Source organism: Maylandia zebra, linkage group LG1, assembly GCF_041146795.1.
Source record: "Maylandia zebra isolate NMK-2024a linkage group LG1, Mzebra_GT3a, whole genome shotgun sequence".
In the NCBI taxonomy this organism is placed as follows: Eukaryota; Metazoa; Chordata; class Actinopteri; order Cichliformes; family Cichlidae; genus Maylandia; species Maylandia zebra.
The window spans coordinates 25,678,900-25,706,708 of record NC_135167.1 but is presented as its reverse complement, the minus strand read 5'-3'; the positions used below and the strand labels follow the sequence as shown (position 1 = coordinate 25,706,708).

General features: G+C 39.3%; 1 protein-coding gene across 3 annotated transcripts in view; it reads left to right on the top strand.

Moving 5' to 3' along the window:
* Positions 1–27,809, top strand: part of LOC101487988 (protein diaphanous homolog 3) — a 162,469-nt gene that overhangs the window by 60,373 nt on the left and 74,287 nt on the right. For 2 of the 3 annotated variants that reach the window (XM_076883864.1, XM_076883869.1), the window contains 7 exons: positions 2,587–2,682; positions 4,845–4,939; positions 5,709–5,810; positions 8,184–8,423; positions 12,076–12,205; positions 19,993–20,118; positions 25,422–25,585. In XM_076883864.1, the coding sequence (XP_076739979.1) occupies positions 2,587–2,682; positions 4,845–4,939; positions 5,709–5,810; positions 8,184–8,423; positions 12,076–12,205; positions 19,993–20,118; positions 25,422–25,585 (953 nt within the window). Of the gene's footprint in view, positions 1–1,512; positions 1,546–2,586; positions 2,683–4,844; positions 4,940–5,708; positions 5,811–8,183; positions 8,424–12,075; positions 12,206–19,992; positions 20,119–25,421; positions 25,586–27,809 lie in introns of all 3 variants that reach the window. The other variant, XM_076883861.1, reaches the window with a different exon arrangement.

Here is a 27,809-nt window from a genome sequence, read left to right as displayed (position 1 = left end):
GGACTTCCCAGCAAATCCACTACAAGGTCAGATGAGCTAGCCTTTTCTCTCTAAATAGAACATAGCAGCATGGCTTAAGTTTACAAAGTTGGATCTAAACAAACCACAAGACTTCTGGAACAATGTCATTTGAACAGATGAGACCAAAGTGGAGACGTTTGGCTATAATACATATCATATTTGGCAAAAAGCAAACGCATCAGCACCGAAACCTCACACCAGCTGTCAAGCACAGTGGTGAAGGGCTGATGATTTGGGCTTGTTTTTCAGCCGTAGAACCTGGGCACCTTGCAGTCATTGATACAACCCTGAACTCCTCTGTATATCAAAGTATTCTCGAGTAAAATGTGAGCCAGTCTGTCGGACAACTAAAGCTTGGCTGAAACTGGGTCATGCAACAGCACAATGATACCAAACGCAGCAGCAAAACTCCTACAAAAAGATTTGCTGCTGAAAAAGAGTGAAATCAAAGTGCTGTAATGGCCCAGTCAAAGTGTAGACCTCAGCCTGAATGAAATACTGTGGCGGGACCTTCAGAGAGCTGTGCATAAATGAATGAACTGAAGCATTATAAACATTATAAAGAAGAGTGAGCTAAAATTCCTCCACAAGGTTGTGACAGACTAATGAAATCATACAGAAATCAATTGCTTCAAGTTATTGCCACTAAAGGTGGTTCTAAAAGCTACTGAATCATGGGGTGCATTTTGAATTAGTTTTTCCTCAGTGAATAATGACACACTGACATATGTCATGTGATGTTGTTACCTACCATTTTTTTGTTATGTCCTGATATGTCAAACCATTGAAATGGCATAGGGTGTGTGTTCTTTCTGACTGTATGTGTGCTTTAAAACTTTGTTGTAAGTAAACTGTTGAGTTAACATGAATTATTATTCTAATGGGAGATAAATGCACAGATCCATTTAGCTTCTGTAAAATGTTGAATGCAGAAAAAAGTGGAAATTTATTCCCATCTTCATACAAATTTGCTTGTCTTCTTTGGAAACATTTCAGCCATGTTTAGAGCTGCAATATCAATAACAAAAAGGACATGCATACTATAATACAGAGTTTCTAAATGTCACACAAAAGCTGCACAAACACACACATTCACATTGCTCGTTTGTCCATTCAACTATCCAAAAGGTGTTATACTACCATTATTGATGAGGCTAGAAACACAAATGTGATGTTAGCAGTTGTGGTTAAAGACTACCTGATTTGGGGAAAAGAAGTTGGGAAGCTGTGAAAGTAAAGCATACATCATTTTTCATTTGATCTAGTGAATATTTGTCTGTTAAACCCACTCTTCCAAGTCAGATTTTAGAGCGTATTTGTGGTTTCCTTTCTCTTTGTGTTTCACGCTGCAGTGGACAGGAAGCATTCTTATAAAAATGTATTTTCATCTCTCTCCTCTATCCATGGTACACATTTTTCACTGCCCCACCCCACCCCTCCCCTCCCTTGTGTCTCTTTTGCGTTTTGCTCTCTCTCTCTCTCACATCGAAGACTGTGAGGAGAGTGTACTGGCAGAGGAACCACGTAAGTCCAAGGATTGCTCAGTGTGTGGCCGTGTTTGTGTATTTGTGTGTGGTGCGCCATACTGTAGGTGTTCATGTTTGTGGACATCATACCAGTCTCTTCATGCGGGGGTTCACAGCATACCTCTTCACTTTTTAATTAGATACAGAATCCCTGAAAGAAGACTGAGTCCATGTGGAACAGCAGAAATACCTTTTCATGTGGATTAACCCGTGTGCTCCTCTGATCTGTTCCCCTCCTCTCCTCTGCTTTCCTCTCCTCTTCTCCTCTACTTTCCTCCCCTCTCCTACCCTCTCACCACATACACGATAATTACAGCACCAGACAATTACCCCGAAAACTCCTGGGATGCACATTTTGTTCTCTTAATCTGGTCTCTTAAATAATTAAAACCAACCATGAACTCCTCTTTGTGATCGTGGCTCAAGAGTGTGAGAGAGATGTGGGTGTATGTGTGTGAACAGATGTGGAAGCATACATCTCTGTGTCGTCTCATTGGCTTTCCTATCTACCAACAGCTCTGTCACAATCCCACCTACCTGCCTCCACGTGACCCTAAAGCAGATTTACCTTCACCTATAACATCTCTGCCGAATGTGCAACTCTGTGCTTACGGGCCCCGTACCTTACTCTCTCAGTGGTGTGATGAGAGAACTTCCCCATAATCCCTTTCTCCATGCTTCTCTACTCACATGGCATCATATCATTGAGTCATTCTTCGCTTGCAAAAATATGTAAATATATACAACAAAGGCTTGCAGAAATATTTTGTGAGCCTGTTAGAAATAGCTGACATGTTAAAAATTTGACATATTTACACTTAATGGAATATTTCAACTCAGCAAATAAATAAATATAATGCATCTGAACTTTCTCCACCACCTAGTTAATCTTTTTGCTGTTGTTCTCTTCTTTATGTTGTACTGATATCTAAATGTTATAATTGTGCTGTTTCCAAGTGTGTGTGTTTCATTCATGCTTCATTTGTCTAAATTCTGCCTATGTGTGGTGGCTGCAGTTTAATATTTCTGTCTTTATCAGCTAAAAAAGAAGAGGAGGATACAGAGGATAAGAAATCCATAAAGAAGAGAATTAAAGAGCTGAAGGTGCTCGATCCAAAGATTGCACAGAATCTGTGTAAGTATTTGTTTCCTTTCTATCTACTCCTAAAAAAAGGCAGATTTATATACATTTATAGAGAAATTTGGTATGCTTTACACCTTAGCATGTTGCTATGGCAATTAATACACACAGACAGTTCATGTGAACCTGGCCTTTGCCACATATGACTCATCTCTTCACACGGACCTAATTAACAACGTTAAAGATCCATTAAGGAAAGAAGGAAAAAAGAACTTCTCTCTCTTTCTTCCTTCCCTCCCTCATCTCTCTCATGCATTCACACACGCATGCTTGGTCTGAAAATGACGGTTTAAAAAACACCCGGCATTAATGAGGATCCAGCTGATCTCTTAAGCACTCTCAGATCTTAGCACCTCATTGGCTTATATCACATGGAGCTGTGACCTTTGTTTCACGTATTAAAAGAAAATGAGTCTAATCAGCCCAGTAACAGTGATAAATCATGCAGCAGAAATTAGAGAGCAAGGGGGAGGGGAAGGGGGAGTTGGTGGTTTATGTGGTCCACCATAGGAGGTAAAGAGTCTAAAAGCTTTGATTGAGGTTTTAGAAGGACTGAGAAGGGGTTTTATTTCTGTTTTATTTCTGTTACTTGATTGATGCCATCACTGTTAAGATACTGAGATACAGTGCAAATTTATTCTGCCTAATGAATTGTACTAAAATTTTCTCATTACCAGTTACAGCCGGGAGCTTATATCACAGTCGTGTCACATTTTACGTATGCTTTAAGAAGAGAAGGGCTAGTTTGTCAGTAAAACCTCAACCTAATATATACAGGTTTAAAAAAAAAAAAAGATTCATCATTTATTGGACGTGTGTTTAAACTTCAGTTTAATCCTTGCACATGCTGTTTCTTTTTAATTCTTCTCAGTTATGTACTGTGTAGTAGTTGGCCTCCTGAAGTCCTGTGGGACAATTGGATACGTGCTCGTGGTTGTCGTCTGTGGTGCTCGAGAGGCGCCTCTTGTGACTGTAAAGTCCCATGCGGGAGTTGAAGTCCTTCTGGTCCTGTTCACAGGAATAAGAGATGACTAGTCTTTTAAGCTGACTTTTTTAGGCCATTTTCTCAAACTGTTGTCTTTTAAAGCCCTGCAGGGCCTTCTGGATTTCAAGCTGCAGGTGTTTCTGTCTCTTTGTAGCTTTAAAGTCAAGTGAACGCACGTCTTTGTAGCATAGCAATCCTGTTGGTTGTCCACACAGGAGATCTTTGGTGAGGCTGCTATCCCTTTATATGATACTTATGCCAGGGATAGAACATGCCTGGGCAACTTGTCTTTCCAAGAGTTGCAAAGTACTAAGCAAACACACCACTATAAAAAGATTTCCTGGTGAGTCTGTGTGTATACTTTTTGGGGTTTTTTTTGTCCATCTTCATTTCATCAGGCTTGCCAGGTGGTTTTCAACACCATGTAGGGAGGTCTCTCTCTAGGCACAGGGTGTCTGAGAAACAGCACACTGAGGGATATGAATTCATGGATGGGCTCAGGTTTTTGGGATTCTATGGTGATATGAGAGGATATCTTGGTTCATAACATTTGTCTTTGTAACTTGATTGTTACGCCAAAGTTGGTGCTCAACCTGAAATAAAAAGTTATTATTTCTGTCCCCACAACTTTAAAAATGATTTAACCCAGTAGAGCAAAAAAGTGTGCAAAACAAAAGGTACATTCTCGTTTTCAAAAGTTCATGCTCTCCTGTATATGCATAATGTAATGTTGTAACATACTTCACATACACACTTACATGCAGAACACTCCAAAGTGTTCAACCTAAAACATGCTCAATAATTTTAAATGATTTTTTTAATGTGTTTCTGCTTGTGAGACTAATAACTAGCCCTGACGAGGCATGCACCATACCTTTGCTAGTCCTAACTCTTGCTTGAAAATATCATGGTTGCTAAGCCAATACATTTAAAATTAAAATCATTTTTTTAAAGACAGAAAGAAAAAATGAAGACATCGCTGGCTGAGTGGGTCAGACTAACCTGTTTCATAAGATTTGTGTGTACTGTTTTATTTCGCATTGTTCTTTTTTGTGTGTGTTTGGTTGTTTTTTCTGTTCTTTTATGACCAACTGTCTCATATCTCAACATTACAGCTCAGCTGTCAATCTTTTCTCCATTTGCCACATCTCTCCCCCCCTCCCACCTGTAGCCATCTTCCTAGGCTCCTTCCGCATCCCTTATCAGGAAATTCGACGCATGATAGTGGAGGTCGATGAAGAGCAACTCTCTGAACCTATGATCCAGGTATGCTGTTTAATGAAGCCATAGAGCCTCCGTTACTTTAGTGGATGACTTTCTCGTTCCACCCAACTCTGGACCTAGCTAGCTGTGAGATAAAAGAGAAAAAAATATTGAAACTAGTCAATGCTCAACTTTTCACCTTGAGGCTAGAAGTATATTTTTAGTTTTGCCCTTCTCCTACTCAGCTGGTCAGGTTCAACTCTTTGTCTATTGTCTTGATTAGTTGTCTATCTTAAAACAGCATGTAGCCCAAGGCTAAAGCGTTGGGCATCTGTAAAGCCTGCAGTACAGCAGGTGTGGAAACAGTTGGTGAGCACAGGCAGTATGTCAGTAAAAAATAAATAAGCACTTTGCTGATGTTTAGCTGAATTTTTTTTTGTTTTGTTTTTTTTTGTTTGTGTTTATAAGTGCTTTACCAGCTTTTTGGCTATAACTTCAATGTGTTTATGCCATCTGTATACCTCACACTTGGCACTGACTTACTCTGTTCATCCAATCCATCTGTCTGTCCTTCCATGTATGTGTCAATCTCTGTTTTTCTATCTTAACAACAATTCAATGGACCAGTGTGGTTCATTTCAGTTGTATCTACTGTATAAAGCTACATAGTCTTTGCTTGGTAATAAGATATTTTATCATAGTAACAAAGCTCACCACATGGCTGAAACACACCAACAGAGACAACGCCAAACAGAACAGCAGCAGGTTAGCTGTCTGTAAATTTCTGTATATCCTTCCTGCTTCTCACTCCCTTTCTTCCTTTTCTTTGTAGAACCTTGTAAAGCACCTACCGGAGCAGGAGCAGCTTAATGCGCTGGCCACATACAAAAATGAGTACTCTAATTTGTCAGAGCCTGAGCAGTTTGGGGTTGTGGTGAGTACACACAAATGTACAACACACACAAACATCTGTCAACTTCCCACCAACTGCAGATATACAGCACAAAAATGACCTTTCCTTTATATTTCCTTATTTATTGCCGGAAGACCTCAGACAGTGTGCCTATTATCGTTGACGATGCTATTAAACACAAGTGTATTAAGAATTAAATAGTTTATCAGAGCCAAAAAATGCATATTTGGTGTAATAAAACGTAATATTTGAATGTTTTAGTCAAGTAAACTTGTCTTGTATTCTTTCTCGGCGTCTTATTTCAATGAAAACACACACAGAGAACACTTTCATGTAATTATCATAATCCTGAGCTCTTTAAAATTCTATCTTTTAAAGCCTTAAGAGGAAAGATGGGACACCTGTGGACTGGTGCACTAATTTATGCACACTAAAGAGCAGCACTTCTGCCTCATTATGTCAGCATCATTTTCTTAAAGACTTTTCAAAGGAGGTTTAGTCAGAATTATGCATGAGAGGTGTCATTTATGTATTTTTATTTTTCTACCTAGCGACCACCTTATGGACAAAAACATAACTCATCTTTTGTATCTTGTTCAATGAGGAGACGAGAAAAAAGGAGAGCCTGCTTATATAATGAGGTTGTGCTACTCGTGTGGGCCCACAAAAGCTCAGGTTCAAAGGGATTTTTTTAATGTACTTTTTTAATATTTACCATTGTGTAAACATTCACTTTTTTATTTTCAGTCAACACCACTTTCAATTGATCTTTAACTCAGCCTTGTGCGCAGTAGTATTTTGTTTTCAGGTCTGTCTTGCCTGTTGTAAAAGCTTAACACAAGGTCACCACCATAGTTGCTGAGTATTCCTGCAGCTACGTGAATAAGTTCACTGTTCTTTGTGACAGTAAGTTGAGGAACTAAAGCGCTTAATCTCAAAATATAAATTTCCACATAACTCATCTATATCAGTCAATGAAAGCATATTTTAATGTCTTTAACAGAAGCCATATGCATGCCTGTAATTTTTTGTAAATCACTTGCAGTTAATGATTATTCCGCATCACTCCTGAAATCTGAGGAATGTTTATTAGTATGTGCATTCTGCTGGCTGAGCTGTAGTTAAAATCCTCGGGACTAATGCTTTTTTCATCTTTGATTTTATTTGTTGTTGACAGTTGATGGGAATATTTATTACATGCAAGTTTTCAAAATATTTACTATAGAGAGAGAGGGGGGGGGGGGGGAGAGGGAGAGGGAGAATCTTTAAATTCAGTGTTAATGTTCTGACACTTCAGATAAGGATATCAACAGAGCTGTCTTTTCCTTCTCACTATCACCTCATGGAAATAGTGTTTGGCAGTAAATGAGCTAGATTTTCCATAAGTCCACTCTTTTGTGTGTGTGTGTGTGTGTGTGTGTGTGTGTGTGTGTGTGTGTGTGTGTGTGTGTGTGTGTGTGTGTGTGAGAGAAACCATCTCCTCAACTTGTCAGTATAACCTCCCAGTGCCCTGTGTAGGCCAGTGGGAGCAGCTGCACACATTCAATTTGCAGATGATCCGGTGTGTTTTGCTCCATTTCTTCTTTTTCTGATTATTTTTTTCTCGTTTAAATATCTTTATCACATAATTCATCCCATCTCTGGGGTTCGTTTCAGCATTATGTTTTGTTCGTGTGGACCTTGCTTTTTCTTAATTCTGTTATATAATTCTATTCCTCTTTTTTTTGTTGCCCGCCCTCTCCTTTTATGTGCGACAAATACACGGACACAAAGTGCACACAGACCAGCACACACTGACTGAAATAGTCATTTGATAACATTACAGTAGCTATAATTAAACCCTTGATGGAGGACATCAAACCGCACAGCCAGCTGTTGTGTGAAACAGACAATTGGAACCTGCACCCCTCCCTCCCGCCGCACACACATACACAATCACTGTGTCGGCCAGGTCCTGGGCCCAATGCAATATTTTCCAATTTTCTCTAATTGTGTGAGAGTGGTAATCCAAGGCAGCCTATTGTATATTCCACCCCTCCACTGCCTGCCCTATATGGACACTAACTCCACAATTAACTTACCAGACCTGGGTCCCAAATCAAATCACTGCCAGCATCTATTACTACTGCCTAGCAACACTTTCCAACATGCTGGTTGCATAAATGTCTTTTAAATTAGATCGTCTGAATGTGAGAGTGTGTCAAATGTGTTATTGTAGTTATTTTAAGTTTGACTGTTCTTTGATGTGGTTTGCTCTCCTTGACATCATTTCCCATCCTTTTCTCATCTCCTTCCTCATTCTCTTTTCTCCGAATCCCTTTTCCCCCTACTATCCCTTTTCCATCTATGCCTTCTTGTTTTCTTGTTTCCACCTTGACTTTGTTGCCTCCCCAGATGAGCAGTGTGAAGCGGCTGCGTCCTCGCCTCAGCCACATCCTCTTCCGGCTTCAGTTTGAGGAGCACGTAAATAATCTGCGACCAGATATTCTGGCCGTAAATGCCGCATGTGATGAGGTCAGGAAGAGCCGCTCCTTTGGCCGCTTATTGGAGCTGGTGCTACTACTGGGGAATTACATGAATGCGGGCTCTCGAAACGCCCAATCATATGGCTTTGACCTGAGCTCCCTTTGCAAGGTAAGGGTTGAAATGCTGACCCTAATTTCAACTGTTCACACACAGTTTGTAGTCAGTCATCCCTTCAGTGTCAAATGTTCAACAGGAGTGATGCTAGTTCAATAAACTTTCTCAAGAGATACACAGCTGTGTTTGCAGTCAGAGTTCTGTAACAGAAATATAATTTATTTTTTACTGACCTCAACTAAATGATTTTTTAGGCCTTTAGTTGAAGCTAGCCTGATAGATTCTCCTTATTTTCATTATTGCGCTCTCATTTTATGTCCTCAAAAACCTTGAGTTAAAATGGTCATTTCCTATATGGATTGCTTTTTTCTGCCAAATGTACAAGCCAAGAGCGTTAACAGTGATTAGACTAAAGAAAGAATCGGTATACATTATGGGATTTATGTATATCTGTGTCTGTACCAGACACTACGTGTAGCGGTGTCTCTCTCTTTGGTCACCTTGTCTGAGCCTTATCAGTAAACTGATCCAAAGCAGCTGCTGTAATGAGACATTTTATTTTAAACCATTTCATTTGATTGAACACTATCAGAGTTTTCGTTATCATCTGGCCTCTATCAAAGCATTTAAGCCCACCGAGTACTTTAGTCTCATTCTTCTGCCCAGAAAAGATAACTGAAACTCAAACCACTATCCCTTTTGAAAGTTCACACAACTTCGCCGTAGCAATACTAGTGCTTCTTGGACAGAGACGTATCCAACACCTGTAACTCAGGATTTTATGCGGCATGAAAACAGAACATGAAGTTTGTAATAGTGACGGGAAGAATGGGGTGCAAGTCTCCTCCAGTGGTTACATTACAGCTGTTGGCACACCCACTGCAGTTTCCACAGTAACGAGCACTGCTGTCATTTGTCACTGCCACCTCTTTACCCTCCTAGACTTGGATGCTGATGTTCATATAAATACAAGTACAAAGGCAAACACTTGTACGAACATGATGGATTAGATGCATTAGGACAACAGTAATATCAGTTAATAGGAGACTGTTAAGGATTTAAAACAGTAGTTTCTTTTGTCTGCGTATGTTGTCTGAAGGAAGGTTTACGTTGTCACGGGCAGGATATATAGAGGAAGACATCTCCTTCGCGCCATACCCAGAGTTTGACAACTTAATTCCACGGCACACTCCACAGCACAGGAAAATTGCATCCATCCCAAATGTAAAAGGCAAAATGTTTACATTGTCATCTACGATTACCATCCATCTAAATTCAAAGAGGGACCTTTTGTGAGTGAGCACTTGCAGCTTTTATTAAAAAAAAAGGGGGGACTGGGGAACAGAAATGAAAAGAGAGATGAGAATGTTTGATTAGAGGAGATAATACAAACATGATTAAACCCAGCGGGTCTGAGTACACTGCTGTCTACCAATAGATCACCTAGAGAGATGCACTGCAACACACTCTGCAGGAGGCATGTTTGGCAGGGATGCTGATAGACATCTTGGAATTAGCCTGTTTAATAAAAAAGGAAGAAGAACAAAGAAATGAGAAAAAAATCAATGATGGAAATTTATCAGGGAAATATAAAATATTTGTTACTTTTGGCAATAAATGGGCACCAAGTGCAGGGAGCAGGAACACATCTGCTACGTAATCACGAGACATAAAATCATGTGTGGCACTGTTAACACTCAGCATTTGTTAAGCTAGAGCTCAGAACTGCTTTGAGTAAGTACAGTAGATGAAGGACAATGACTTCTTTTTCCAATTACCAGACAGCATATTTAGCTACATTAGTACTTCTGATTTCAAGCATGAGTACGTCGAGCCCTGTGCTGAACCTTGTTTTTTGTTGCTGTTAGCATTAATCACAAAAAATGATCTAGGGAAAAGTGCACTTCTAACAGTAGTTTGTAGCTCTATTGCAAATTAGCTGCTCACCTACATCACATTAAACAACATGGAGACGCACCTTTGATGCTGCTTTCACCCTTCTTACTGAATAGCAAGTGAGCTCTGTACACATGTAGGTAGGTGTGCAGGTTTTCATCAACTAGTGATGCACTCACTTACCCAACTGACTAAGAAAAGAGCAATTTATTAAGCACCTGTCTTGCATTTAATAAATGGTAAATGGCCTGTATTTATATAGCGCTTTTCTAGTCCCTAAGGACCCCAAAGCGCTTTACATATCCAGTCATTCACCCATTCACACACACATTCACACACACATCTTTCACCCCTTTTAACTAGGGTATCCACAAAGTGTGGTTTTCATTTTGCAGCTCAAAATGCATGTGTATCATGATTCCTGCCATAGCGACGAATACTGTGAAACTAAGGCCAAAAAGATGTTGTTTACGTACCATACCCAATTTCTGTTATTATATGTTTCAACAAAAACGTTCTTTGACTTTGCCCATCAAAAGTAAAAATTGCATCTGGTTTAAATTTGTCTGATGTACCTTTTAATTAAGGGTCGGGCCCTTGTGAAGGGGCGCACCGCCTTTCGGCACTCTTGCAAAGATTTGATCGCTCCCTGAAAGCCCCTTTCTAACAACCTGCATTTGTGTATTCGCAGTGCGTGTGCTTCTGTTGTGTCAAAACTGAAAATGTGTTACAAAGCAGCAGTGCGCTCAACTCTGAATCCTAAACATGCATACGTTGCCTGGTCTAAATAAAATGTGAAAGCACACAGCATAGCGGCACGCATACTTCCTAACACGTATTAACTATTAAGACGAACGTGTTTCATCTGTAAGCTGACATCAGGACAAAGTGGGGTGCGCAGTGAGTGATGATTGTGTTTTAAATGCGCTGCGGTGAGGTGCGCAACTCTTGTCACCTGTGATGATCTTCAGTCTAGACATGCACAAGATTTCCAGGAGCAATTCAGATGTAACAGGAGCACCGGCAGCGCTGCATTTCAGAATCAAATGACCTTGAAAGAGAGAGAATTTAAATTTAAATTGGCTAAGGCTTTTGTATTTATGTGCAGACTTGGAAAAACTTTTTGATCCTACCTCGTATAGATGTAGCCTTCTAAGGGCTGCTAACAAAACCCCGGCGTTGACCGCATTTTTGAACCAGAATTAGATCCAAGAGGAAGAGATGATTGCATGCAGTTGTCTTACCACTTGTTTATTTATTTTTTTTAATGTATTTTTTCAATTTTATGTTGTTATAGATGGATGTACTTAGATATATTTCTAACTGTGCTTGTGCTGGATAAATCATGCTGTTTACATTACTGAGGGTGATTTAAATGTTGAATATGGGTTGTGCGCACTTCTCCATAAAGTGAGTGTTTTAGACCTGCTTTATACTCTAAAAAATGATGAATATCCTAACCTTTAAATTATGGAACCTTTAATATGGCAGGTATATATGGTGTGTTAGAGAAACATGACATAATTTCTGACTTAAAGTAAGACAGATTCATCAGATTCAAGCATGCAAACACATTTATTTAGCAAGTGAACAGTGTGTGTGCTTAACAGGGTTAGACCTAACCTGTGACATTTTCAATAACACAAACTCTGAGCAACATGCAGAGTCACTTTTCCCCTGTTAGAGCATTTTTTTTGCCCTGTGTATACGTTTTATTTTTCAATTTATTTTATTATTAAATTTGTTGTATTATTTACTTATTATTAAAAAAGCCACATAAATGCATATTTTATGTGTCCATGTTTTACAGCTAAAGGACACCAAGTCAGCAGATCAGAAGACAACCTTACTTCACTTCCTGGCACAAGTATGTGAGGACGAATTTCCAGACGTGGTCAAGTTTCTTGACGACCTAGAGCATGTGGATCGAGCAAGCAGAGGTAATATTCTTAAACACCAAGATGCAAAAACTTCTCAACTGTACATAATAAAACTGTTATTGGACACTTGTGATATATTTTCTAAGTCTCTAAAAGCACTTTTTTTTATACAGTACAGAAGCCATTTTTCACCTGTTTACCAGCATGTAAGAGTCAGCTGCTACTTGATAATTTTAACACTCTCTACCTTCCACTTTCTCTGAGGTGATATCACAGTGCTGCTGTTATTTTGGTCCCCTGCTGTCAACCCAAGGTTTTTAGCTCTCCCATGGTTGCATGGTTTGAGTTTCATCTACTTCCTAGCTGAGATATTTCTAGTGATGTTTAACAGCAGAGATTTGGCAACTGGTCTTAATTGGTCATCTAAGATAAGAGTTACTACGAGGAAGCAATGGGCATACAAACTATTAACTTTTTTGATATTTTCTTTTCTGCAGTTAAAGTAAAAGAAGAAAAGGGTAATGATGGCATAATCTGTCCATGCATCTAAGCATGCTTAAATGTGAAGACTGAAGAATCTATTTAGAAAATGCCTGATATGTGATTGTGGCAATTAAGCACTTGATATAATAGTGATGATCTGGATGATAGTAAATGATAGGAGCGCTCAACCTCATTAGATAATGTGATATGGGCTTATGTTTTCACCTTTTGTCTTGCTAATGTGGAATTTACCATCTCACCTTACCTGCCCGATGTCCCTCGCTCACTCGCAGCAGTTATTATCATGCATTGGTTCTTGCCATGATTAACTTAGACTTTCCCCTCTAGATCATTTTTCATACCCCTTTAGTGACTTTATTTTCCAAAAAACAAACACCAGAAACACCTATAGACAGAAATGCATGAATCCATGAAACCCCTCTCTCCTGGTCTTCTCCGTTCAGTGAGTGACAACAAGCGGCAGTACCTCTCAATAAGATGTTTGCACATGTGCAGTGTTGTTTTTGTGGCTTGTTAGCCAGAAGGAGGATGCCCACTGAGAGAAAAGAAAAATAAGAACGACATACTGACACATACTGATTCCTCACCGAGTCATCGTTATCTAAGCAAATGAATACAGGACTACTGCACAGCTATTGTCTTAGGCTTTTGCCTGTTGATTTTGTTAGGTGACATTGTGATTATAATGTGTGATACATGTCTGTTGTTTATCTTAAATGATATTTCACTAATATAAAAAGACATTAGATTAGTATTATTTAGTTTGATATTGTCCTGTTTGTTTTTTGTTTTTTAATAATATATGATCATAAGCAATGAAAGCTTGGCATCAGAAGGGCTACCTATACAGTGTTACCTAGAAAGAAGTGGAACATTCGTATGCATTCCTTTGTTTTACTTTGAGTTTTACTCTTAGCTTTCTGCTTCTGTTGCTCTCTCAGGGGATTGGATGTTTGTTGATTCTGTAAACATACGTTGTATTTTATCATTTTCATGTTTGATCTGTGCCACAGTCATCTCATGTGCACCGCTGTTTGATACAAACATTAATCATCTTCTGTGGCATATCTTCAGGTTTGATGGCTTATGTTTTAGGTCATGTCTGTGACTGGGATTAAAAACATTTTTAAGTCTCTGTGTTGCTTTGAACAGAAATTGGCTGTATTGCACAGGTGTGCATGCAAACATGGGTACACACAAGTACAGAAGAAGTGCTTTGAGTGGCCAGCGTCTGTATAGTGTTGTAAAGGTCACAGCCAAGCAGGGACAGACTCAGTGGTCGGAGGAAACTCAGGCATGTCCTTTGTTCATATTGCCACAGGCAATTCACAGGAAGAAGCAGTTAGCCGCTGCCAATGTACGGCTTGTGTGTGTGAGGTCGCACTGTCACAGCGTGTTTCCTCCTGCTCTAAAGAAGATTTTACCCACTGCTCCATTCTCAGCAGGAGGGAGTGTAGGAAGGTGTGAGGAGGAGAAAACATAGGAGGATGAAATGAAATGTGTGACTCTTTTTTTTTTTTTTTTTTTTCTTCTTTTTTTTTTTTGGGTTTGTTTGTTTGGACTCCGCTCATCATAAAGATTTCAATTTTTTCCCCCCTTGTTTTGGCGCTTTGATAATCTGTAGATAAAACACTCAACAGTAGTGTTGTTATTTCTCCCAACTGTGCTGTGTGTCCAGAAGGCTTTGGCCACGATGCAGAAGTACAATGGCGAGATCAAGGGAGAGCACAGTCCTTGGATCTCTCTGCAGGTTTTCTCTACCTCTTTACTTCACTGGCCTCAAGCTGAGTTTATTTGCATCTATATAGATATGGACTGCTTTCTGTGCTTCTGTCTTTCTTTATGATTCTATAAGCTTAGGAGATGCATGCACCGTCTAATCTCTTCACATATTATATCCAGACACACAGATCCTGTCTCTAAGCCGTGCTGGTGAGTGGCTTCCTTTTCATCGGGTCTGACAACTACTTGATGGGCATGTACTCAGACTAAAAGGCTGCATTGCATTCATATACACTAGCCAAAGAGCTTACTTGAGCATGAAAACAAGGTTGAGCAGAGGTAGCAGTAATGATATGTTCTTCCTTTGTAAATGGTGCTGTCTTTAGACTGTAACACAACCCTTGTTTCCCACTCTGCCAGTCCTGTACTTCAGTTCAGGGATCCTTTCTTTCTGTCTTCTCATTTTTGCCAATTCTCTTCTTTTTAGACCTATAATCATTTCTCCCCCTGATATTGAGATGCACTCAGTCCCTGCTGCTTCACTCTATCAGTTTGCATGTATCTCTTTAACTGCCTGTCAATATTCGTCTATCGGTCCCCGATTGTTGCTCGGTCTGGTTCTTGGTCTTTGGGTTTTGCTTGCAAGCTCTTTTTGTTTTAACTTCTTTTGCCTGTCACACCCGCAAACAGACACACACTTATAATAGACAGCAGCCGATTTGAGCAGTTAGGGCGGCTTGTTGAGTGATACTCGGTGCTGAGTTTGAAGTTGAAAGCAGACAAATACGGAGACATGTTAATGTGCTCAACCACTCTACTTCAGCTTGCAGCTTCAAAAACCGCCTGTCAGCAACATAAATGCTGTTTACTACTACGTACTGCTAAAAAGCATGTCTGCATTAGTAGAACTATGGATGTATGTGTAGTGAAAATGGAAAAGCTGTTCTGGTTATGGCCCTGGGGAATCTTTAATCAGTAACGCAACGATTCAGCTACACTGAGATGGCTCTCCAAAAATACTGTTCAAGCTTTGTTTTCTAGTTTTGTTTCATGCAGTCTAAACAATGAGCCTCAGGTTGAAAGTACTTAAAATGAGGGCTCTACAGTGCATTTTAATGTTAGTCCTGCACTGTTTTAAAGTGGTTCTGTAGATTGTACATTTTCAGATTCACCAAAACATCAGGCTTTTGCGTCAATTTTTTTCTCTCTCTCTTAGAATCCATTATATCAAAGGTGCTTATACAGTGACTGTGTGTGCGCCGGGGCTGTTTGTGGCTTGCATGCTCTACTCTTTCTCATTTATGGCATAGCAGGTTAGCAGACTAATAAAAGGATGTCAGTGGATTTTGACCTCCACAAATATTTCAATTGTTCTTCTTCCAAAATATCTTAGATCTGTCTCCGACTCCTCTGCACCAAAGAGACATTCAGGCCCCACTGCTCATAAAAATCACTCACACATAAATGCACAGAATAAGAAATCAAGTGCAAAGTGGTCAGTGAGAGAAAAGAAACATTTCCTACTGTCATTTCCTAAGTCTTGAGTTGTATACGGCTGACGTAAGCCTCTTCTGTTTTGAAACACATTTCTGTGTGTTTTCTTTAAAGTGAAGGATCCGATAAAAGCCAGTTTTCTCCTGAAGCATACTGTATCCCTGATTCACATATAGTCTGCCTCATCTTGAGTACTCTGTGGCTGGAGTGATGACACTCTATTGTTGCATTAAGGCAGATGACCTGTGGTGACATATGCAAGGCCTTATTTGCACGTACTGTGTAGAGATCCATCATAGTTCTTAGTTCTTCTCCTTGCTTTTTGCCCCGTGCAGAGCACCTTCACTGAGACATGTTGGTTCTATTTAGTATTTCTATTGTTGGATAGCAGCATTAAGTAAGTGTCTCCTGTTTGTATTATCCAAAGTACCCAGTGTCCAAAGTATATGGATCTAATTATGTGTTAGATTCTGTTTCTCTCGTAGGATAAATAATATAAAGTTCCTAGGTTTTCATGCATATACCCTTTTGTGTGAGGTTGCTTCTTCACAAAAGCCTGCAGATTGCAAAGCTAAGAAAAGATGAGATTCCTTTTTTGTTTTGCTTTTGTCTTGCCCTCCCTTGCTCCTTTCTCAGTTACCGCATCATCACAGGGCTTTAATCATTTCTATTAACAGACTGCCTGTCTGGCCTCTTTCCTCGTCTGAATGCTGCCCACACCTTCTTCAGGCGATTTTGGTTGCCTGGTAATGCACTGAGCTTTCAGGAGAAAAGGATTTAGAGTCAGATTATAATTGTTTATTCACTTTTTTTTATATGTAGCCACACTAATCATACTGGGTGTATGGATCATTTTTAGATTTCTCATTAGTTAATACACTGACAGAGCCAGCCAGAATTTCTGTAAAAGAGCTCGGACGCAGCACCATCTAGGGGCAACTGTCTATTTTTATTTTGTTTCAATTATTATGGTTCAATTATTATCAGTAAAACTTTCTACATAACTAATTCTGTATCTGCACTCACTGAAAACTTTATTAGGTACACCTTAGAAAAACTGGGTTGGAGTGATCAGAACTGTCTTAGTTCTTCATAACATAAATTAAACAAGGTCCATGTTGACATTCCACCATCACACAGTTGCTTCAGTTTGTTGGCTGCACATCCTTGATGAGAATCTCCTGTTCATCACATCCCAAAGGTGCTCTACTGGATTAAGATCTGGTGAATATGGAGGCCAAGAAAATGTGCCAAGAGCAACCTGAACCGTTGATAAAGGCAGGATAGATCTGTGCTTTCATGTTGTGGATGTCTAATTCTGACCCTACTGAGTGTTGCCTGAGACCAGGCAATGTTTTTCTAATCTTCTATTGTCCAACTGTGGTAAGCGAGGGTCAGTTGAAGCAGTTGTTGCTTTTCTGCATGTCTTGGTTGTAACAAGTGATTATTTGAGTTCTTGTTAGCTTGAAACAGTTGTGGCACTTTCCTTTGACCTCTTGCATTACTGAGGCTATTTCACTGAGAGAATTACTGGATATTTTGTTTATTCCAACCATTTTTTGTAAACCTGAGAGATGGTTGTGTCTTAAAATCCCAGCAGATCAGCAGTTTTTGACACCAACCTGACTAACCGTGCCACATTCAAAACCACTTTAATCACCTTTCTTCCCCATTCTGATGTGGTGGCCATGTCTACATCTCTAAATGCATTAAGTTGCTGCCATGTGACTTAATATTTTTGTGTTCTCTGAGGTAGTGCTTTGATTGTGTGATCCTGTGAGAATAACACGTTAAATTCATTTCAAAGACCAGCAGCACTGATGCTTGCTGCAGAAATTCCAACATTAACCATAATTTTATTACTAGCTTTAGCCACCACCTGCTAACTTAATAATAATCTAACAGACAGCTAATGTGGCTACTTGGTAGCTGCTAAAAGTTAAACAGTCAATGTGTGTGCTAGCCACTAGATTACCATTTATAATAACTATTGAACACTTTAATGTCGTTGAAGGGGGAGTCTTCAAGTTTTCAAAAAAAGTATTGGCAGGTGCCATGTGCCCATCTGTGTGCAGGATGCTGTGTGAGGGCCAAGACAGCACTGTTAGTATCAGTACTGTTGAAAATGAGAATCTAATCTGATAGTAAGTTTTAATGTTGATTAGTATCTGAGTAGTAGGTACAGGATTGAAAATGAATTAACAAAGTAGCTCCTTTTCTATAGTAATCACAGCAATTGGCCTATGATTTATGCACAGGAGAGTTGTTTCAGGATTTAAAAAAATAATAATCATTAGTGTCCCATAAGGTGTCACTTCCTAATAACCATTTTAACTCTTCCAGAAGTCAGAGATAGGAATATTTTTCCTCCACATTGCTACAGTTCTCCTCAAAGATACATTAATTCATACTTAAAGAGCCTTCTGCCTTTTTTACTGTCCATAAAAACAGGATGATTTCTTTAAAAGAATTGCAGAGCAGTTGCTTTGTGAAGGCGGCTCTGATGGAGATATTATTAGTCACAATCTACTTTTGAAGCAAGAGTTTTAAATGTCTGCTCCTTTAAAGCTTTTGACTGACCGCAGGTATCATTGCAGGCATACAAGTAAGAGATAAAAGAAGGAAGAAAGAAAATTAAAATCCAAAAATCGATAAAGTGAAAATGCATTCAGGACAATCTAAAACACGCGACGAGTAAAAAGTACTCTTTAGCTGCGGTGTTACTGAAGTGCACTCAGTCTTCTTTCTCAATTATAAGTAACAGGTTGAAAAGTGCCACCTGCCTTTTCCTCTCAGCACGCTGAAAGCATAAGCTGGTAATTTGTACATTTCACGAGTGTGGACATTCACATGTTCACACATACACTCTGTTAAACTTCAAATGAAAAGCACAACTTCAGTAATGCAAACTTTGTAGAATATTAGGAGTCAAGATGTCTGAGAGAACATGTGTGTGAATCCAAGATGGTAGGTTCCCATCAGGAAATGGGTTTATGCTCTAAAGTCAGAGGAAAGCTTAACTACATTGAAGTCTTTCTCTTTTTTTTCTTTTCATAAAGCATGTATTAGGATCAAGGGAAATTTGAAACTACTTAAAATTAAGCAGCTTATGCCTTTTTGTCAAGTGGGGTCTAATCGGGGTAATTTAAGCCATATGCTATATTCAGTCACTAGCTTAAAGTGTCAGCCATGACCAACTTAGCAGAAAGTTAGGCTTCACGTTCCACTGCTTTCCAACCTGCATGATCCATGCACCTGTTGATAAGACTAAAGTCCAAGGATTAATAGAATAGAAAGATATTAACTCAATCAGCCACACCTTCATGCATTCAGGGTGTGCAGTACTGCTGTATCTGTTGCTATGTAATGCACAGAAGTCACACTTACCGAGTAAATGTAAAGCCTTGTGTTCAAAAATGCTGGCGACACAATGTTTTGAAAATTTAAATCGTGTATTTAATTGTGAACAGTGCAAAGAGATAAGACTGCGTTATCTCTATGAGCCACGGTCGCCCCGTGGCCTGCTTTACTAACTAACTAATTCTAATTCTGTGTAAAGTTAAAATGATTTGAAAATAACTGGATTCAGTGTTTAGTTTCCTGAAATGTTGAAGGACAAAACTTTGGGAAATACGATTCCATATTTGGACTCTTGATGCGACTTCTCCGTAATACTGACTGCACGATGATGGCTGATTGAGTATTTCAACATCAAGTATCACAACACCGAGTATTAACATAGCAGTCATTTGCTTTCACTACAGTTTGTGTGACGGCGAGGGTATTGTATTTTAATATTAGGTTGTTTACCGCAAGCACACGACCGTGAGGAAAACAGAATAACGAGCAGTTATGTATTAAACATACTTTCACTTGATGCTTATATTTTGTCATTGTTTATTCCCACAGTGTTTTGGGCACAGTGTGAACCCATAATAAGTCTGCTTTGCGATCGAGCTGGCTTCTCTTTCATTTTCCCTGTTGTTTTGTTATTGTGCGTTGTTTTTCTGATTCTTCCAGTGCTTGAAAATAATAATGCATTTGATTGTACCTTTAATTGAGTTGTCCTCACATGTGCTTTTATGAGTGTATGTATGCGCGTCTGAAAATATGTGGGTGTGTGTCAGTGTCTGCAGAGAATCTGGAAAAGAGCCTCAGGCAGATGGAGAGGCAGCTGCTGCAGCTGGAGAGAGACCTGGAGACTTTCTCCTCCTCCGATGACCCCAACGACATGTTTCTTACCAAAATGGCTATATCCTTTACACGTGTATGCATAGGCTCATCTCTGTGGGCCATCATGCAGTGAGTTACAGTAATGAACTCTTCACAAAGACAGAAGAATATCACTGAATGTGAATTTTATATCTTTACAGTAAGTCACAGTGGTGCTGTGTAGGCTGGTTATGGAGCAGGTTTCAGGTTTAATTAACAAGTTAAACCTAACATCAGGAAAAATGGTAAAGACTTCTCAGATATTTAACATGTGGTGTGTCTTATTAAATGATATGACCTGTGTGAAACGTGGTTAAAAAATTTTTTGGCTCAACTTCACCTACTTTCAGTGAGTACAAAGATGTGGACAAGTCTTTTATAGTATAAATAACTTTATTTATTGCTTCTATGTACATCTGTAAATGAGGCATCGCGTGCTTTAAAGTGAAATGGCAGATGTGGACACTATACGGACAGAGGTATTAGGCTATTTACATATTATACGTACAGCAGTTATTATGACTGTATATGCATCTAGTTTGCAGTCTAAATTCATATAAATTTGACCCACACTTTCTGGGAAGGCTTTCTATGGAAGTCATTGCCTGGTTATTCAGAATAGCACTGGTAAGGTGAGAGGCGGATGTTGAAACTCATCTGACCACATCTGACTTTATAAACCTTACTTGTGCATCGTGGCATAGTCACCCTGGAAAATAAAAGGGCCTTTTCCAAACTGCTCCCACAAAGTTGGATGCACAGAATTGTCCCAAATGTCTTAATAAGATAAATGTTAAGATTTCCCTTCACTGGATATATAGCTATCCTATTTAAAAGGTCTGTGATATGTTTTATGGTGACCCATGATGAAGACCATAAGCCAAAAACCTTTGGTCATGGAGTAAATTTGTTCTTTATACTACAAGTATTTATATACTTTTGAGATCACACAAGATGCAAGGAATGGGGTGAAATGGAGGCAAATGATCCTCTCAGCCAAAAGGAGGAGGAAAAAAAAAAGGTAATAATATGCTTTTAAGTAGAAAGGGAGAGAAGAATATACAGTCCTCCCACCCATCCTCTCTTGGTTTCCAGTGATGTGCACAAGTGATGAGTGGCATCCCATTCTGCAGTCAAGTTTTGTACCAGTACCCCTCTTAGCTGCTTTTGAAGTGTACTTAAGACTGAGGCTATCTTCAAAATCAAGAGAGAAGCTAAAGAATGTGAATTATGTTGCGTTTGACTTTCTGTCTTTTGTTTTCAAAAGCCACAAATGTGTAATTTCTTTTTACCATTTGTCTGCCCACGTGGGAAATTGAAGTCCATTGCTGACATCGGTCTACATTTTGTTTGACAGCAGTGTAAATGATTCATTGTCTTCTGAGGTAGTTCTAGAGGATCAGGTTGACAGGTATGTCTCAGGCCAGGTGAGTAAGTATGTGTTCAATAATACACCTTGCACCCAGCCTCCTTCATGTAGTTTTGATCAATAGCCTAGGGGTTGGGGCACTGATGGCTTGTGCTGTAGTAGTTAGCAAAGAACTTGAGTGCAACACAGTAAGGTTCACTGAGAATGGATCTGACAGCTGTTTTTTCTACTTTGCTTTTCAATTCCTGATGTCTTAGCACTGATTAAAAACTATGAAAACTCTGAACTCTCTTTTGGTAAAAATGGAAAAACTGGAGGTAAAGTGTAATGTAGACGAATAACACAGGTTATTGATGAGGCGTCTGGTGTCAAAATAAGACCCTAGACGCACAGTACAGTGGTCCCTCGCTATAACACAGTTCACCTTTCGCAGCCTCGCTGTTTCGCAGATTTTTTGTGTGCAATTTTGCATGCTGTTTTTTGTTTGTTTTTTTTGACAGCTCATTGAGTTCTGCATCCTGATCGAATGTAGACCATTGTCAGTCATTGTCTTCCATGCCGTGTCTCCTGTACAGTACAGACTGCATCAAGCTTGTCAAATTTACATAAATCTTTGATCACTAGCAGTGTGACTCTAAAGTAAGTTTTTAAGTTTTTCCCCAACAAACACAACAATGTCAACAAAACTTTTCGCACCACCAAAGGCACTTGCGGTACCAACCAAAAGGCAGAGGAAGATGCTAACCATCGCACAGAAAGTTGGACTTCTGGACATGGAAGGTAGAAGTTACTGTATTTTTCTGACCATAAGGCGCACCAGATTATAAGGCGCAATAAGCAAAACAAAACAGTCAGATAAGTCAAACTTTATTCAACTCATTCTTCTTGCTTCCTCCACTTCCGTACCATTGATTCATTAATGTTGAATTCTCTCGCAGCTGCTCTATTCCCATGTTCTGTACCTGGAAACAGGGTTTGATCTTTGGTTTCATTCTATAATACTGGACTTATTTTTCTATGAAGGTTTGAACTTTGAGAGAGTTTAAACAAGAGAGAAAAGTGTGAAAATGTTCATGCCTGTCTGAGAAAAGTGTATAAAGTGTGTAGTGAGGAGGGTTTTATGGCCTTAAAACATCTATAATAATTGTAAAAAATTAAGCTGGCTACTTCACGGATTTCACGTGTCGCGGGTTATTTTTAGAACCTAACTCCTGTGATAAACGAGGGACCACTGTAAACCAAAAATGTTAACTAGATGAATGTTACACAATTTTTTATTTTTTATACATTATCATGTGAGAGTAACAAACATTAGCTACTGCTTGGAAATGAACTCTGAGCATTGCAAGGTGAAATATTGACTGGTCGTTAAAGTTACTGCCACATTGTGACTAACAAAATCCAAAATAGAACTCCAATTTAAATTTTTTTATGCTACGCTGTATGTAAGGCCTTCCTTTCAGCCATGATGGCACCTTTCTAGATCTCCAAGCAGCAATTTCCATAGGGACTAATGCACTTCCATACCATCAGACTTTTGGAATGAGCTGATAACAAGTGGGATGATCCCTCTCCTCTCTAGTCCAGAGTATACATGTTTACTAAACTTTCAAATTCCAATTTGTCTGACCACAGAACAGTTTTCCACTTTTCCTCAGTCCATTTTATGAGTTTTGCCCCAGAGAAGACTGTGGCTGCTTCTTTGGATGTTAGAACTTTTACTGAACTTTTGGATGGCACAATGAATGATGTTCACAGACTGATTTCTGAAAGTGTTCCTGAGCTGCACTAATTTGACAGAATCGTGCTTGTTTTTAATGCAGTGCTGACAGAGGGCCCAAAGATCACAGGAATCCAGTATTGCTTTTCTACCTTGTCCCTTTTGTAGAGAAATTTCTCCAGATTCTTAGAATCTAGTGAATCTTTTGATATTATGTATTGTAGATGATGTAGGTGATGAGGCACGTCCACAATTATTTTCCTTCTTATTCAGAAACCAAGTGCTTTAGTAATTTGGCTTAAGGTTTTTAACCAACATTAGTAAGCAGTTTTATAATGAAGCTTTTTAATTACATTTACACTTCCCTCCGTCCTGCATCCCTTAACTGCTTATGTTAAGAAGACTTGTATTTCAAATTAAGCAAAACTGATTACAGTAGATTTGCAGGCATACAGGAGATAACATTTCTAAAAGTACTTTTGACAAGCAAATATTTATATTTATTTATTATTTAAAAAGTTTTATTGCTAAGCCTTTTGAAAAATGAACCAGTCATGTTAGCACTGCAGATCAGCAAATTCTGCGGTAACCAGCTAAACACGAGAATCTCAGGGTGTCACATTGGTGACATTGAAAATCCCATTTTCACTTCATGTGCCACTTGAGTTTACATTTACTGTGTGATTGGTCTAGTGTTACACTTCTAAATGTGAGCTAAGCTTGTAGAGGTGGTAGATTAGAAAATGAGAGAAACAGAAGGAGAATGATCAAATGAAGACAGGCAGAATGAAAAGTGATGGGATGGGAGAGATGGGTGCTTTTGAGAATGAGCTGCAGTGGACCATTGCTTTCTCTGGAATAGGGAAGAAGTCAGGAGAGTGGGAACAGATATTTCACACCCCACGATACTTATCAACCACAGCTCTCAGCTATTTTTCTTTTTCTTTTTCTCTTGCTTTCCGTCAGTTGCTCAGACTTTCCTCATGCCTCTTTCCCCCAGCCCCTGGCTTGGAAAGATATTACTGACAAGTCAATCTGGGAGGAGTGCCTATTGAACAGCATTTACCCAGCTGTGAATAGGTAGTCCCATCCCCAGCCAGATTCAACTGAGGCCAAACCTCAAATAGGTCCATCAATTGAGCTATAATGAAGGGGCACAATAGGAGCCAGAGAGGCTGTCCACACACTTGTGCAATACCACACACACATGGCACACTTGCTTCTGAGACAACAGTGTTATAGTCATTAGCAGGACAGATGTCTAAGGACATAAGAAGAAATTATTCATACAGTTTAAAACAGATTAAATCATTTTTTAATCTCAGATTCTATTTTGTCATACAACAAAAGATTTGAATTTCACTTGACAAGGTCATCATGTACGATAATAGACAGCGACGATTATGATTTATGGAATATGGAAAGGGAATAAAACTGTAGCATAAATATATTTTGAACAGCCAATTCACGGTTACTAAATTTTTGCATTGAGTGAATAGTGAGTTTGTGTGTGTGTGTGGTGACAGCACTGTATGCCCTGCTGGTGGGCTTGATGCGTTTTAGTACTTTGACTCTTCCCCCCTCCCCTCCCCTCCACCACCTCTCCAGCACATGTTGACACAACCATTACCCATTTGTCCTCATCCACACGAACGTAGCAAAGCTGTCCTGCGCTTCAGATAGGAGGGCCTTGTATTGCTCTTTCATCTTAAAGTCAAGTCAGACTTGTATTTGCAGTATTTGCTAGGTCAGACTGTTGAAGACATAACCATTTTGTGTAAAGCCCAACTCTTGCACTCTTCAAGCATTTTAGAGTGCAAAGACTTGTTGCCTTAAAAATCCTAAGAAGAGTAATACTGTGCTTGCTGCAGCATTTGGAAGTGAGCCAGAGTCAAGAGCAGAGTTAAATGCAAACACATCTATTTAACTGTGTTTACACTAACTTGGAAACTTTTTCAGTAAGCAATATTCTCATTAGTTAGGCTTTGAAAAAACTGGTGGGCAGGGTTAACGTTAAAGTACAATGAACTTTAAGTGCAGCAAAAATGGAGTAGTGTAAAATGCACACACTTTGACCTGACTGAGAGCTCTTAATGCAAACGTTGGTTTATCGGCATTTTATTTCCAACTTAATTTCTTTGCAAAAACAAGAGGGAATGGCTCTCACTTTTGTTGTCAAGTTGGAGATGCTCTCATCAGCCTTTAATGGATACTTGTTGTGAAATGTAACAATGACCTTGACCACAACCCTCACAGCTTCAGCAAAGTTGCACGGGAGCAGTATGACAAGCTGGTGATCATGCACGGCAACATGGAGACGCTGTATCAGAACCTGCTGGAGTACTTTGCTATTGATCCTAAGAAGACTTCTGTGGAGGAGCTGTTCACTGATCTCAGCAACTTCCGTTCAATGTTCACTGTGAGTACATGGTGCAATCCTTCATTTTATATTTATTTTTTTAATATCTTGAGTTGGAGACATTTGCATATTGAATAATGTTTTGACTTTTCATTAAACCTGTCCTGCTATTAAAGCCACACAGGGATTAGCACAATATTTGTGTTACAGGAACTTATATGTCTTAATGAGAAATGAATGACTCAGCCTGTCTCATATTAAGATGTGCTTTTTTTTTTTTTTTTTTTTTTTTTTGAATGGATTTATTTACCATTTAGTACAATGTTACATTAAGAGAAATACTGCAGTGCTACTTCATATCAGCTGGTGTTTTAATGCTATTTAAGAGTGTTTCATTTATGGGTGCATTTTCATTTTGCCTCTTGTTAACATATTTTAAGAAATGACAGAATTGCTAATGCTAAAACTGTGATAGATAAAAAATAGCTCTAACCATAAAGCTACTTATAATGTTGCACTGATTAGTTGCCCAACATCCATGAAAAATACAAGCAAAAAGGCAAACCACAAAATAAGTGAAAGATTTGCCAGAGTTTTATTTCAGGTTTGAGAGGGGGAAAAGACCTTGAAAATAGGGGTTATTATTTATCTTTTTATTCACTGCCTGTTTTATTACAGAACTTCTACTTCGTTCTGTGTCCTGTGGTAAAATACAAAGCAGAACAGTGCCAGTCCTGTGTAGTCCAGTCCCACCCGGACATTTATGTCATCCCTGAGCTCTGTGCCCTTATCAGTCTGGTGCTACCGTGAGCTCTGGAGCTGCAGAGACCCACTGTGTTTAATCAGCAGGATTAGTGGCACAAGCCACTGGGCGCGACAGATAATAGTAGCTAATTAGCCTACTAAAGTTATTGCCCTGCCCCTAACTTAACATCTACCACACACACAAATGGATTTCATGCCTTTTTGCTTTTTCCCCCCCCTCCCTCCCTGCATAGTGATTACTTATGCTTTCGTTTTTTCTTGTAGCCTGCTACTTTTTTTGTTGTTGTTGTTTTCCATTTATGCACTCTTCAGGCAGAGTGGCCGTGGGGTTTTATCAGTATCCTTCCTAGATCAGAATTGACAGAAACTTTAATGAAGCTTCAGCTGCAGTACAAATGCAGCTGCTTTCTTATGGATCATTCTTTGGAAGGAAGGTACGTCAAGATGTGTAGCAACAGAAACTGAAATAATAATATATCCCTGCACATATGATGCAATTACTGTAGGATATGTGAACAGCACAAAATTTATGTTGCTCTGGCTATTGAGCTTGGCTTGTACTGTCATTTTTTTCACCCACTTGTCATTTTGCATTTCTATAGCGACGGGGTGTGTGACTGCTGCCCGACCGGCACCTTTGCTATAAAAGAGAATGGGTGTCAGAGCACAAGGGTGCCAATGTTGCAGTGTATGTGAAAGACTCTTTGGCCCTTTAGAGAGCCCAAATTTTTTCCTAGGTACCCTGTTTATTTTTATTGATGCTATTGATCCCAGGACTAACGTGTGCTGTTATCCATGGCGCATTTAAATAACTAGAGTTGCCAGAACTGAGGCTAAATGATGTCGATCTATTCTGTATTCTGTGCATTACTATTGCCTAGTAATAAAAACAGATTTTAACATTGTGTTCTTAAAGCTAAACTGTTGCTGAAATCCCTTTTATTTGAAGCCTATGGTTCAGTTTTGAGTTTTGCAGTAGCTTTTATGTTCTTACCAAACATAACAGTTAATGATGCTGCCAGTGAAAGGTGAAGAAGCCAAGTGTTATAAAGGCTAGCATTATATGGTCAAAACTCCCAAGATAGCTATTTATTCCCCTGCGATAGGTCAGGGCGTTAGCAGCTTACACTCTCAGCAATTCGTTGAAATGGTCACATCACGGAGACACATCTTAGGAAAAGCCAAGGCTAGGTCAACGAACGTAGGCATACAGTAAATCTAAGCATTGTAACCTCTCGGTCAGATCTGTGTCAGCATTTACCCTGCCGTGCCGAGGCCCATGCTAATAGGTGCGTGCTGTCTCTAGACCACTGCCTGGGGCAAACTGAGCCTTGAACTGTGTGTATCTTGTTGGCAGAATGTGTGTGTATGTTTGTTTGTGCGCATATGTCATTCTGCTTTGGCATTTTTTTTTTTTTTAATAGGAAAAGCTGCTTAGTTATTTCACACACAAAGATGTGCACACACAATTGTGCACACACATGCAGCATGCCCAGTCACCCGTAAGAAGGAGACACAG